General features: G+C 46.2%; 1 protein-coding gene across 1 annotated transcript in view; it reads left to right on the top strand.

Annotated features, from left to right (window-relative positions):
- FLNB (filamin B, beta) overlaps window positions 1–14,183 on the top strand; it is a 137,227-nt gene that overhangs the window by 79,583 nt on the left and 43,461 nt on the right. Inside the window, exons 17-21 of the mRNA XM_006892284.1 lie at window positions 1,140–1,230; window positions 1,481–1,650; window positions 10,170–10,287; window positions 12,441–12,703; window positions 13,402–13,999. Coding sequence (XP_006892346.1) covers window positions 1,140–1,230; window positions 1,481–1,650; window positions 10,170–10,287; window positions 12,441–12,703; window positions 13,402–13,999 — 1,240 coding nt within the window. The remainder of the gene's footprint in view (window positions 1–1,139; window positions 1,231–1,480; window positions 1,651–10,169; window positions 10,288–12,440; window positions 12,704–13,401; window positions 14,000–14,183) is intronic.

Below are 14,183 nucleotides of genomic sequence, written 5' to 3'. Positions count from 1 at the left end.
GGGGTGGGGCCTGAGCCGAGGTGGAGGGGTGGGGCCTGGGTTCTTCTGGCTGCTCTTTCTCAGCTCGCTTTGGGTGGTGTAACAACAGAAAAGCTTTCTTGAGAACTCTGCTCCATAGCTTTTTTCTAATTCCTTAAAACCAAGAAGAAAAAAGAATCACCTAGAACTCAACTTTTTTTTCCTACTTCCTAACAAAAGCTTGGCAGTGCGTTCGCTGAGTCAAAGCAGAGGCTCTGGGAAGAGATGGGTATATTGTAAACATTGACTTAGTTTTTAAAATGAAACTTAATTAGAAGGGGTGACTTTGCTCTTTCTCTCTACCCTTAAGCTGTAGAGAGCTTTACAATGTCAGGTAGAGGTCACAATTATTTGTGGTAGTGCATTTAGGGAGAGCAATAGCCTAAAATGGGGTGGGGTGGGGGGGGGAAATGAAATTTTGCTTTTAAAGATTAGCCTTATACAGAAAAAGGAAGCTCATATAAAGTTATGTACCTAAAGGTAATTATCTAAAGTTTACAAACAGGTCATTCAAGTAACCTGTTTGGCCTTCATTTTGATGCATTATTCACTGGGGGAGGAGGGGGGTGTGTGTGGTGTGAAAAAATATATATAATGAAACATTTGCCGATTCAGCAATTTTTATATGCATACGTCAGTGACATCGGTTACATTCATCATGTTGTGTAACCATCCCCACTGTCCTCTTTCCATATTATGCAATATTCCTCTGGAAGAATTAGAATCATTTTTTTTTTATCAATTCCCAAGCACTTAGTTGACCCTGGAGGGCATGTCACCTCCCATACTCCATTTCTTGTTGTTTCAGGTTTTATACTCCCAAGTACTCATAAGTTGGTATTGAATTTTTTTTTACTGGCTTATGAAAAAAGTTCCCCTTGGCTGTGCAGAAAACATACTCAAATCCTGTGGTTTCTTGGATCCAGGAGTCAGAAAATGACCCATTATAAATAATCCTTACTTGATGTTAGTCTATGAAGGTCTGACCCATGATGACACATGTTTGCTCACCCTCCCTAAAGTAAGAATGGTGCTGAGATGTCACCCTTTGCCTTTGGGTACTAGGCTAGTTCTGGCAACTGCCCCAGGGTCTTTCCACTGAGACAATGTCTTTGCCACAGGAAATCCCCAGCAGCCCTTTCCGAGTCAAAGTTGACCCATCCCATGATGCCAGCAAAGTGAAGGCAGAAGGCCCAGGGCTCAGCAAGGCAGGTAAGATGACTGTGCTGTTGGCCTTTTGTGGGATCTGGTGGTGGTGTGACTGTCCCAGGCCTTTGGTGGCCTCCTCTGTCCTGAAGCAAGGAGTCCTGTTGGGCTCACATGGTGGCCTGAGCCATTGGCCAGCTGAGCTATTTGTAGGCTGCGAGGCAGAGCCAGCCCTGGATTGAACCTGTCCAACTGGTTCTAAAAGGGAAACCACTCTGGTCGACCTTTCTCCTCACTTCACGTTATGTCCTTCCAGGTGTGGAAAATGGGAAGCCAACCCACTTCACTGTCTACACCAAAGGGGCTGGCAAAGCGCCGCTCAACGTGCAGTTCAGCAGCCCCCTTCCTGGTGATGCAGTGAAGGACTTGGATATCATCGATAATTATGACTACTCCCACACTGTTAAATACACCCCCATTCATCAGGTAGGCTATCCTGAGCCCCCCTTCTGCTGGTTCCCTGCCAGGCACCTTTCCGCTCACCTGGGACACTGGTGTAGTTCATGCCCATTGAAGGTGCTTCATCCACTGCTGGAGATGGCCCTTCAGGCTCTTGTTCTGAGCTTCTCTGGGAACACTGACCGGGAGACTGGTTATGTCAGGAGGCCTGCAGCATGCGAGAGGCTGCCAAAGAAGAGGCGGAGGCCAGGCCAAGTTCCCTGCTCCATTTGGAGTTTTATCACAGAAATGCTGCGAATTTTTCCGCGTCAGATGGGTAGTGTGCCTCTGTCATAACAAGGTTTAAAGGGTGGCACATGTCATACAGTAGTATGAACTCCCGGTCATCATGCTTATGAACTGGAACAGGATCTTCACAACCTCTCTTACACACACCTACAGCTGAACTCCTTTAATCTTTTCTCACTTCCTTGTGGAGAAAGGACAGGTTGTCCTTACTGACCACTTTAGCTTAGTCACCCTTTTACATACAGAGTGTTGTGATGGGATCTTTTATCAAAGAGCCAGTTGAGCCATTAGTCCCTGAGGCCCAAAACACTATTTCAAGCAGCAAATTGTTACTCAATTTTTTATGTGTGTACCATCAAATCAGATCCGACTGGTACAGGAGGCAATTGTTTCTCCTTCTTCAGCAGAGCATCTGGTGGATTCAAACCATGCACCTCTGGGATTGCAGTGCAGCTTCTTGCCACTAATCCACCAGAGCTCGCTGAGAGATGCCATTTGTAGGAGAATGGTGATAGCTTTCAGCAGAAATGCTACTCAGGCGGTGGTGTGAGAGATTCCTCTCAGGGAAGGGTTACTGAGAGAAGGGCAGAGAGGCATGTGAGCGCGGTGGGAGAGTGGGTAGCTAGCTGTCTCACCTTAACTGGGAAGGCCAGTCCTTGGTGATCACATGCTGACTCAGGACTCCCCCAGCCATGGAGTTGTTGGGGATGATTGTTTTATCATACATTCAGATCTATTCTCTTCTCACCAGACTTGCTGCCTTTTCTGCTTTTTTTTTTTTGCTAACAGTAATACTTTTGCCATTTGACCATCCTTTTCTCATCAGGCAGTGCAGTGGTTAAGTGGGTTCTCATCTGTCTTCCTGTCCGAAGGCCTGGTGGGAGCCTCAGTACTACTGAGGGCATTGACTTGCTGTTATCTTTGTTGTGTAATCAGACATTTTTGTGCAAATGCCAATCCTCTGCATTCCTTAGGAGAAGATACCAGAAAGCCAGGGCTCTGTCACTGATCCCAATCACAAGGTCATAGAATCTCCTAAAAACATTTCACAGCATTTGATTTATCCTAAGCCTCCATACAGCTCCTGCCTCCCTCTTTCTACTGTGATATAAGTAGTGCAGGCAGCATTGCATGTTGAGCTGCAAGCCCAAAGGTTGATGGTTCAAATCTACCAGCAGCTTCTTGGTAGAAACATCTTACAGCCTTTGAAACCTGATGGTGGGCTGCTCTGAGTCAAAATTGACTCAACAGCATTGAATTTGGTTTGTTTTATAGCATGTATGTAACATTCCATTTCAATATTCATCACATGTGCAATTTAGCAACACTGGTTATGCTTATTAGAATACTTTGCTTTGTCCTCCCGAGCTGCCCTTTGAAATTGTCTGTTCAGCTCTTTCCCTTCAACATGTTTTCCTTTAGATTTGGCTTCTCGATTTTCCAGTGTAATATTTAGAGTCTCTTTTAAAATCAATTTCCATTTTTTTCTTCACTGTTTTTGTAATGACCTGCTTTCTTTCTGGGTGATATTCTTGATATCATCCCACAACTCATCTGGTCTTCTATCATTGGTGTTCGGTACCTCAGACCTATTTGTAAGAGGATCATGAATTCAGATGGAATTTATGCAAGATCATACCTTGGTTCCTGCAGACTTATTTTAATTTTTTTTCGCCCTCAATTTGAACTTGTGATGATCTGACTCACAGTTTGCCCCAGGCCTAGTTTTGACCGTTGATACTGAGCTTCTCCAACAATTTCTTCCATAAATGTAGTCAGTTTGATTCCTATGCAGCCTTTCAAGTGAAATCCATGTGTAAAATCATGACAAGTTGTGGGTAACATTGAGAAGAATGGGAATCCCTGAGTGCTTGATGCTCAAGCGGAATCTCTACCTGGATCAGGAGGCTGTTGTGTGAGCGGAACAGGGGAGCACTACATGGCTTAGAATTGGGAAGGGAGTGCGTCAGGGTTGTATTCTTTCTCTATACCTGCTCAGTCTATATGCTGGGCAAATTATCCGAGAAGCTGGACTCTTTGAGGAGGAATGTGACATCAAGATTGGAGGGAGACTCATCAATAATCTGCATTATGCAGATGACACAACCTTACTCACTGAAAGTGAGGAGAACTTGAAACACTTGTTACAGAAGCCTTCAATATGGATTGTGTCTCAGTGTCAAGAAAACAGATTCTTATCACTATATTAGTAGGCGGCTTTATGATGAATGGAGAGGATATTGAAACTGTCAACAGCTTCATCTTACTTGGATCCACACTTAACACCGTTGGTATGAGCATTCAGGAAATGAGACACTGGGAAAATCTGCAGCTAGGGAACTTTCCAAATTATTGAGGAGTAGTGATATCAGTTTGAGGACTAAGGTGTGTCTGATTCAGGGCATAGTCCTTCAGATTACTAGCTATGCATCTGAGAGCTGGACAGTGAATAAGGATGACACCTTTGAGCCGTGGTGTTGGAGAACATCTCATGAACATCTCATGAACATCTCATGAACATCTCATGAACATCTCATTGAACATCTCATTGAACATCTCATTGAACAGCCAAGAGAATGAACAGATCTGTCTTGGAGAGGGTGCAGCTGGAGTGCTCTTTCGAGGCAAGAATGATTGGGCTTTACCTCACATATTTTGGACATGTTGCTAGTGCTGTTCCTTGGAGAGGGACATGATGTTGGAAAGGGTGGTGGGTTGGTGACCTAGAGGAACACTCTCAACCAGGTGGATTGACACAATGACTGCTGCAATGGGCTCTTGTGTGTCAGGAAGTTTGAGGATAGCGCAGGACAGAACAGGGTTCAGATATTTTGTTCATAGGGTCGCTATGAGTCTTGTTTGCACCTAACAACAATAGTTATGATTATTGTGTTAATTCAACCAGCACCATTATCAGTTTCCAGATTTTCCTGTCACCTTATCAGAAGCACAGTTCCCTAAGCAGTTCCTGCAGACCTTTTGCATCAGACCATTAGAAAGTGAATTTCAGGCAGCAAGACAGGATTGAGTTTTGACCTCTACCCACAGAAAGGACTTCAGAACTATTCTTACCCTCACCCTTCATGTCCCTGGCTGCCAGTGGAGGCAGAGAGATTAGGAGCTCACATCCTGTTTCACCACCTTTGAAGTGATGCCGAGGTGAGAGTTCTCTACTTCAGAGTCACCCCAAGGTCAAGTTCCCCCAGTTCACTGATAACAGCAGCTCATTGAGGGTTGTTGGCATGCTGTGGAGCCACTTGCGGCTGTTTGTTGAAATGCTGCCTGTGATAAAGCCTGGAGGAGTCCTGATGTCAGGGATTGCCTTTACTATGAATGACTGACTAGCTCAGGGCTATGTAGAGGGAGGTGTATTGTTTCATTATTTGTATGAGTGGCAGTTCCGCATAGTTCTCTGGGGCAAAGACAGCAGATCACATCCCCCTCTTGTGTTGGGAGTTCCCTAGCATAGGATGCAATGCTGTATTCATCTCTCCATCCCCAGCCCCCAGCACAGGAACCCAGATATAGTAGACCCTCTGTGTGGATTTCTAGCTGTGATTGAATAATGAATGGGACCCTCCCTGGCACAAGAACTCAGTCCTCAAAAGTGGGGTGCCACATCTTCCTTTGAACTCTGACATTGAGATCTGGCATTGGGTTAAATTAGCATGTCTTTTTAGCCTGTCTTCTTGGATGTGGTTAGGAAGCCTGGGTCAGCCCAAGAGCCCAATGAGGAGGTGAAGGATACTTGGAGGGTTCGGCCCATGGGCACAGCTTCTCACAGTAGTTGTTAGGGGGTTGGATAACAGACTGGAACTTTCCAGAAATGCAGCTGCTTCATATGTGTGCCGAGGCGTGGATGGGTCCGGCTCTGGCAAAGCCTCTTGTGCAGAAAGTAAATGATGTGCTATGCCTGGATGGACAGCCCACCACCTGGGAGTTCTAGCTTATAGGACCCTGAGAGACAGCTTTCAGGTCCTGGGGGGAACTGGGGTAGACTGAGCATGGGTGCTGAGGGTTGTGGCCCAGTACAAGTTGGGGTACACTGACCAGAGATCTTTGCATCTTAGAGCAAAAGGTGGGGAGCAAACTTGTTAGGTTGCGGCCTAAAGCCAGAGATTTGGTTTTATGAAAAGGAAAGTACACAGTTCACAGTGCCAACTTCTTTGAGGACTTTGCCTCCCTTGCCTTTGTCTGTGGTCTCAAGTAACTTAAATTTTTCACGTTGAGTGCCCCCAAGCAGAGAGGTTTTGGAAGCAAGCTCCATGTCCTACCACAGAGCCTTTAGAGTATAATGGGGCCCTCAAGTCCATTTCAACCCATGACGGGCCCTATACGTGCCAGAGTAGAACTGTACTTAGAGGATTTCCAGGGGCTCATTTTGGGATGTAGATTGCCAGGACATTCTTCCGAGGCACCACGAGGTAGACATGAACTGCCACTCCTGGTTAGCAGCCAAGTGCACACCCTGTGTGCAAGGCCCTTGGAGCCCAGCTAGGGGAACAGCTCCTTCACTGAATTGTTGCGGGTGCAAATGCCCGTAGTGAGCTCCGGAGGAGAAGGGACTCTCTCTGACCCATCCTCCTTCAGCTGCTCGGTACTGTCGTATTTGTGGGTGTGTGTACGTGTCTGAGATCTCAGAAGCACGTAGGAGGGATAATAAAAATGTCCTGTTGTCAGTGAAGGCTTCCTGAAATGCATTGTGGTCACAAGTCAGAGGTTCTGTGCTTCACATATAGACATTTAATTAAGGAGGGTCTCAAAGGAAACCTTAAAACGCTGCAGGCCCTATATGTACAACCCGGAAGAGCTCTTTCTCTTCCTTTTTTGGTTCCTTGAGGTAGAGGGAATTTCCTGTTTCTGATATCTGGTAAGCAGAAAGAAGGAGGCTTGGTGGCAATGTGCTTCATTAAGCACCCGCCCTCTTCTCCAGGAGGGAAGAGTTGGCCATCTGCTCCTGTAAGGGTCCCCTCTCTCCCTGACTGCTGTCGAACTGCTGTTGTGACTCACAGCAACCCTCCACTCGGTTCCTGAGGCTGTAAATCATAACGGAGCTGACTGCCCACCATGCTCCCTTGGAGCCGCTGGTGGATGTGAGCTGCTGGAGATGCAGCTCCTAACAGACCACACCCCCGAAGCCCTTCCTACCTCCCAGAAAGATTCCAGCCATGAACACACAGGAGGCAACTCTGTAGGCTCGCTGTGAGCCAGAATCAAGTCTGCAGCAAAGAGTTTGGGAATGAAAACCTACTTGCTTTTGTGAGATGCATGAACTTACCAACAGGGGGTTTGTCCCTGTTCATCCTTGGTAAGAGAAGAAATCACATCCAAGGGGGAAAAGCCTGCTACTGGAGGCCTGGGTGGCCTTGACATCTGGCCCACAAGGACCTAGAGGGAGAATTGGGAAGGGTCAGACATGCATTGGCTGAAATAACCAGTTATTCATGGCCTTAAAGATTCCCAAGATCTCTCGTGGTGCCAGGGCCAGCTCTCAGCCCTGTTGGAGTCGGTCTGTGGAGGTTGTAGCAGGAAATGCATGCCAGAAGATGAGGCAGGTTTTGTGTACGGTCCTAACACATCTTCCCCACTCCATGGATTCAACTAGATGGTGTTTCCCCCCGCCCTTGGCTTTCCCATCACTCCCAATTCTTTATTGCAAAAAGAATATGAGAAAATATACATAGACCCTTTCAACATTTGGTCAGCTCTAGCTTTCAGCAGGGGCTGAATTCCAGCAATCCCCTTGGCCTCCTGTGGGGAGAATAGGGTCTTGATCCTGTCACCTTTGCCCTATTTTCTTTTCCTTTCACGTCCTCTTAAGTTAGGTCCCCAGAGTTGAAGTGAGGTGGATCTTAATTGGCTGAGACAGCCATGGGCTTTCCTGGAGGCTTGAGTTGGAGGGAAGGGATGCAGTCAGCCAGGCAGAGAGGAAACAAGCAGCTAGAGGGCCTGGCATGGCTGAGCAGGACAGCAGGCACACATGCCCACACAGGGGACCCCCCACACTCACAGGCGTATCTGCCTTTACACTTAGAGCTTTTCTGGCCTTGACAAAGATACGGGAGCTGAGATACCATCTGATGGATGGTCTTAGAATAGTCCAAGGTGAATTCTTTTTTTAAAAATTATTTTAATGAACATATACAAAGATTTTGGATTTCCATTCATTGTTGCATTTTTCTCCCTGCCCCCCCACCCCAGTTCACTTCTCTCTCTTTTTTTTTAAATTTTAATGAGTATTTACAGAGATTCAAGGTTTTCATTCATTCATTGTTGCACTATTTTCTCTACCCTCCTCTCCAGTTCGTTCTTTTTCCCTCCCCCCCCCCGAAAGTCTTTTAATTGTCCAATTGCCACAGTGCTTATCAAAGTCAGTTCTGATTAATCTCCTTTATTAGTTTTAATGAACATTTACAGAGATTGTTTTCATTCATTCATTCATTGTTGCACTATTTTCTCTACCCTCCTCCCCAGTTCGTTCTTTTTCCCTCCCCACCCCCGAAAGTCTTTTAATTGTCCAATTGCCACAGTGCTTGTCAAAGTCAGTTCTGATTAATCTCCTTTGTCAGTGTGTCCTTTGCCATTCCCTATCACTCCTCCCTGAGAGAGACTTCACCCTGATTCATAGGGAAAAGGCGACGGCGTATTCTTAGCTACTTCCTGTAAAGACGCTGTAGGTTTCTTGTAGGTTTGTGTTCTAGTGGTCCCTAACTGCTTTTCAGGATATGAAAAGAATGATTGTGTTACTAAAGGTCTCCAGCGCCTGTTGCTTCACTCATAGCTGAGCTGGGTGTGTGTTGGCTGTGGGAGGTTAGAGAGGGGAGCAGCATTGGTTTGGGTGACATGGTGAAGCATCCAGCACTGTGGTCCAGAGGTGTTCACACTGGGGCCCATGGATTCACCAGTGCCATGGGTATCTCTCCTGGAATATGACTCAGTGGTTGACCTCCTCCTCCTCTTCCTCATTGTTTTGAGATGGAAACCAAGATGTGCATAAAGGCACATCAACCCAACTCATCTCAACTTACTGTCATCAAGTCGGAACCAACTCATAGCTGATCTTCCAGAGGCTGTAATGGCACAGGAGGAGGTTGCCCATCTTTCTACCATGGAACAGCTGGTGGGTTCAGACTAGCAGTGTGACTCCCTGCCCATTAGACCATCAGAGTTCCCTTTATTGTTCCTGTTATTGTGTTGTTGGATGCTGTCAAGTCAGAACCGACTGTAGCAGACCCTTCAGTGGTTATACATCTTATAGGAGGAAATTACCCTTTCTTCTCCTGCAGATCAGCTGGTGGATTCAAACCATGGACCTTTGGGATTGCAGTGCAGCTTCTTACCACTAGGGCACTATTGGCCTCTCCTTAAATTGTGGTGGTTTTTTTTTTTGTTGTGGTGTTTTTTATTTATTTTTGTCTCAGAATGGGGTTTATTGGGGAAGTAAGTTGGAGGTTGGGGGAGGCAAAGAATATCTCACAGTACAAGTCCAAGTTTATCCCTATTTTTAGCAGCGCCTATTTTATATGGCCTAGGGAGCTCTGGTGGCCTAGCGGCAAGAGGCTGTACTGCAATCCCCCAGGCAAACAGTTTGAATCCACCAGCTGCTCTTTGAGAGGAGGCTGGGCAGTCTTCTCCCATGCAATTATTTGCCTCTGAAGACCTGCTGAGGGGTCAGCTATAGGTTGATTCTGACTCTATTGTACACAACAACAATAGTGTTAAGAATTTGTGCAGCAATCCCAAAGGCACACAGTTCAAATCCACCAGCTGTTCTGTGGGAGAAGGATGGGAAATCTCCTCCTGTGAGATTTATTTACCGCCTCTGAAACCCCACTGTGGGTCGGTTCTGACTTCACAGCACACAACAACAACAACAGTTTTATATGGAATCACTGGTTTGTATGAATAACTCCTAACCAAGCAATTAGAGGTTTAATTCCACCCGGAGGCAGCTCGCAAGAAAAGCCTGGTGACTTACTTCCCAAAATCCACAGTTCTACTCTGATACTCACAGGTTGTCGTGAGCTGGTATCAGCTTCACAGCAACTGCTTCATTGGTTTCTTTTGTCTCATTTCTCTGTCATTCTTACCATGTGGCTCGAAGCTTAGAGACATTCATCTTTAGTTGCTTTCTAGGTCTGTGGGAGTTGAGGGCTTTGCATCTTTTGGAAGAATGAGAGACCTCAGAGGAACAGGCTTAAATCCTAGGTTAGGGGGATGAGGTCCAGAGGTTAACTCAGTTTTCCTTCTTCCTCCAGGGCAATATGCAGGTTCTGGTGACATATGGTGGGGACTCCATTCCTAAAAGTCCCTTCACCGTGGGTGTTGCTGCTCCCCTGGACCTGAGCAAGATAAAAATCAACGGGCTGGAAAACAGTAAGTGTGCAAACAGGGGAGACAGATAATTGAAGATCCCTTAGCAGGGCCACTGGTCACCTTTGGGAGAAGCAGATTCTGTCTCAAGGTGCTTTGCCACCAGACTGAACTTGGCCATAAATTGGGACCCGGCCATAGAATCGCCCGATGATACTACCTGCCACCTGACTTTGTCTCACCTCACTTTTCTGCAAAGTGGAGGTGGGGGTTGTCAATATCCTTGGTGGGAATATTGTAAAAATCAAGTGAATTCATGGTCTGGCATATGTTATCTGTCTACTGGCATTGTGCGGGAAGTTTTTATTACGAAAAGAAAATGGAACACATTGCTTTTTGGTGAGTCTCGACAGAGCCAGTCATCCTTGGCCAGCTGATTCACATTAAGGTTGACAGGCAAATAAAAGTTACTTCCTTGGCATGCAGAAACTGTAGTGCACCCCACCCACCCTGCTATTTCCTTAGCTTGTATTAGGTATCTTATTAGCAAAAGTTCATGTATTTCCCCCCTCTGATATACAAACCCAAACCCAAAAAACCGCAAGGGCATAATATTTAATAAGACAAGTGCTTGTAAAACTGCTGAAGTCTAAACATATTATTATGAGCTATTAACATTCAAATCCAGCCCAAAAACAAAGTTCTGAAGGCAAGAAGCACAGGGAGGAGGGTGAATGAAAATTGGAACACAGCAAAGAAGTTGGAAGTGTTCTGTCTGTTACATTGAGGGAATTGCCGCTCATGTCACGTAACAGAATATTTATCAATTAGGGAAAAGGAAAGTAATTTTTTCATTAAGCATTTGTCCAAACCACAGTAAAATGTTTTTACAGAATTCAAGTTTAAGGGCTTCAATTTGTGTTTCTTTACATTTGGAAATGAGTTACTAAAAAGTAACTCACAGCCACTGTGGAAAGCAGTGTGGTGCTTTCTCAAAAATTTGGAAATAGTAATACCATTTGACCTAGCAGTTCCACTACTGGGAATGTACCCTAAAGAAACTAGAGCCACAATACACAAACAGATGGGTATACACTCATGTTTAATGCTGTATATTCACAGGAGCAAAAATATGGAGGCAATCCAAGTGACCATCAACAAACAAAGTTGATGGAAAAGCTATTATACATTCACACAGTGGAATATTATGCAGCACAGATAAAGCATGAATTCATACAACATAACACAACATAGGGGAATCTGGAGGACATTATGCTGAGTGAAATATCTATCACAAAAGGACAAACACTGCATAACACTGCTATCACAAATTAGGACAGACATGAGAGGTTGAGGAGAGAATGGGAAAAGAGTGTATAGAAAATTATTATTGCATTAGCTTAGCTGAGGAGAAGAACCACCCAAAAGGAATATATGATTAGGCATTAAATGTATGACAACAATCTGGAATAAAGGGTGCATTGCGAGATGAGCTGGGGGAAGGGAGGAAGAAAAAGTAATAAATATTAAAAAAGAAAATGTCATTGTTCCAGCTCATCAAAACGGGCCCATAACGGATCCTTCTGCGGATTTGCAAAGGCAGTCAAGTGTGTGGGAAGAGATTTCCCATTTTTCTTCCGCAGAATAGCCTCAGGTATTTGGATTAACAGCACAGGTCTTTACCACTCGGCCACCAGAGTAGTAGTTGGGTGCCGTTAAGTTCGAACTCCAGCAGGTTTTCGGAGATGGTAAATTACACAGGAGGAGATTGCCCATCCTTCTCCCTAAGGGCTGCTGGTGGTTTTGACCTGCATGCCTTTGGGATAGCAGTACAGCTTGGAGGAGCCAATAAATGATACACACGATGAACAGAAATAATGAATTCTTTCAGCTTTCTGATGGACTGTTATGTATTCAGAATTTTCTCATCTTCATCATCTCACCTTCCTGTTCCGGTTTTTCAGTGTTGGATTTGCATGTAAAGTGTCTGAGTATATTATTATTGAAAAATATTTTTTCTTAAGTCAGTTGCCCAATTTTTTTTATTTATTTTTTTTATTATTAAATTTTATTAGTTTTAATGAACATTTACAGAGATTTTGGGTTTTCATTCATTCATTGTTGCACCTCTGGGATTGCAGTGCAGTTTCCTGCCACTAGGCCACCAGAGCTTGCCTTGAGTTAGTTTTTCACTTGGATTTGTTCCTCTCTCCCAGGAGTCGAAGTTGGAAAGGATCAAGAGTTTGCCATTGACACGAAAGGAGCTGGGGGCCAGGGGAAGCTGGACGTGACCATCCTGAGCCCCGCTAGGAAGGTTGTACCATGCCTGGTGACACCTGTGACAGGTCGGGACAGCAGCACGGCCAAGTTCATCCCTCGGGAGGAGGGACTCTACGCCATCGACGTGACCTACGATGGACATCCTGTGCCCGGGAGTCCCTACACATTGGAGGCCACCCTGCCACCAGACCCCAGCAAGGTCAGACCCATGATCTGGGGCAACGGTTGCAGAACTTGTCCCCATTATATTGAACAGAATGATTCTGACTTTTGAAATCTGTTTTGTGATGAAAGTCCATTCTTTATGACTGATGGCAGGTTTATTCTCCTACAGCCCAGTATTTAAAGTAAGAACACGACCCCCTGGGCAGATGGGTCAGACTCCCTGACTTCATCTGTTAGTGTAAATAATGGTGGTCGCTTCAAAGCAGGCTGCAGAGGTTCTCAGGCCCACAGAGCTCAGCTTAAAGAAACAATTAATAAAGATAGTTTGTTTCTTCCAAGTAACCGTGACTACAAGGGTATTGGCCCATTTCTGGTGGTCTGATTGGCACAAAGCCTGTAAATCTGCCTCACTTGTTGAAGCATAGAGGAAAGCTTCATTCCTCCCCGTCTCTGTGAGTGCTCACCCCAGGAAGCTGGTGTGTGAGGCTGGCTGGCAGATCTACTCTGAGCTTTGTGCTTGGAAGCTCAAGGGCTGGGAAGTCAGGGTGGCCTTCAGCATTGATTTATTGCAGTGTAGCTCTGTTTCAGTGACGTGTGTATGTGTCACGGAGACCCTAGGGGAAGGGTTACGCAGTCAGTGGGGCACAGATTCCCATGCTAAGGGCAGTGCTGACAGCACTATGGTGCTGCTACCAGACAGAAGCTGACTTGTTGTTCTGCTTTCTCACACAGGTGAAGGCCCACGGTCCTGGCCTCAAAGGGGGTCTAGTGGGCAAGCCCGCCGAGTTCACCATCGACACCAAAGGCGCCGGCACGGGTGGTCTAGGCCTCACCGTGGAAGGGCCCTGCGAGGCCAAGATCGAATGCTCTGACAATGGGGATGGGACTTGCTCCGTCTCGTACCTTCCCACCAAACCTGGGGAATACTTTGTCAACATCCTCTTTGAAGAAGTCCACATTCCTGGCTCTCCATTTAAAGCCGACATTGAAATGCCTTTTGATCCCTCTAAAGTTGTGGTTTCAGGCCCAGGTCTTGAGCATGGGAAAGTGGGTGAAGCTGGGCTGCTGAGTGTTGACTGTTCAGAAGCGGGGCCCGGGGCCATAGGCCTAGAAGCTGTGTCAGACTCAGGGGCCAAGGCAGAAGTCAGCATTCAGAACAACAAAGATGGCACCTACGCGGTCACCTACGTGCCGCTGGCCGCCGGCATGTACACCTTGACCATGAAGTATGGCGGTGAACTTGTGCCCCACTTCCCTGCCCGGGTCAAGGTTGAGCCCGCAGTGGACACCAGCAGAGTCAAAGTCTTTGGACCAGGCATAGAAGGAAAAGGTGAGTTTCCTGAAAAGAGGAAGGTGGTGGGATTTAAGGACCATCACAGAATCCCAGAGGTCCAGCGAGTGAGGAAAGCTCCCGTGGGGCCTTGTGTCAGGGGCTCTGGGGAGAGATCACCTTGTCCCCAGAAGTGTGGGTGTGATGTGTGGCCAGTTGGCTGGGAATACTCTTGGAAGAGGGT

This window comes from Elephantulus edwardii, unplaced genomic scaffold (genome assembly GCF_000299155.1).
Source record: "Elephantulus edwardii isolate Elephantulus edwardi_28Jun2011 unplaced genomic scaffold, EleEdw1.0 scaffold00113, whole genome shotgun sequence".
In the NCBI taxonomy this organism is placed as follows: domain Eukaryota; kingdom Metazoa; phylum Chordata; class Mammalia; order Macroscelidea; family Macroscelididae; genus Elephantulus; species Elephantulus edwardii.
The sequence above is the reverse complement of the archived record's forward strand: the minus strand, read 5'-3'. Positions and strand labels throughout refer to the sequence as shown.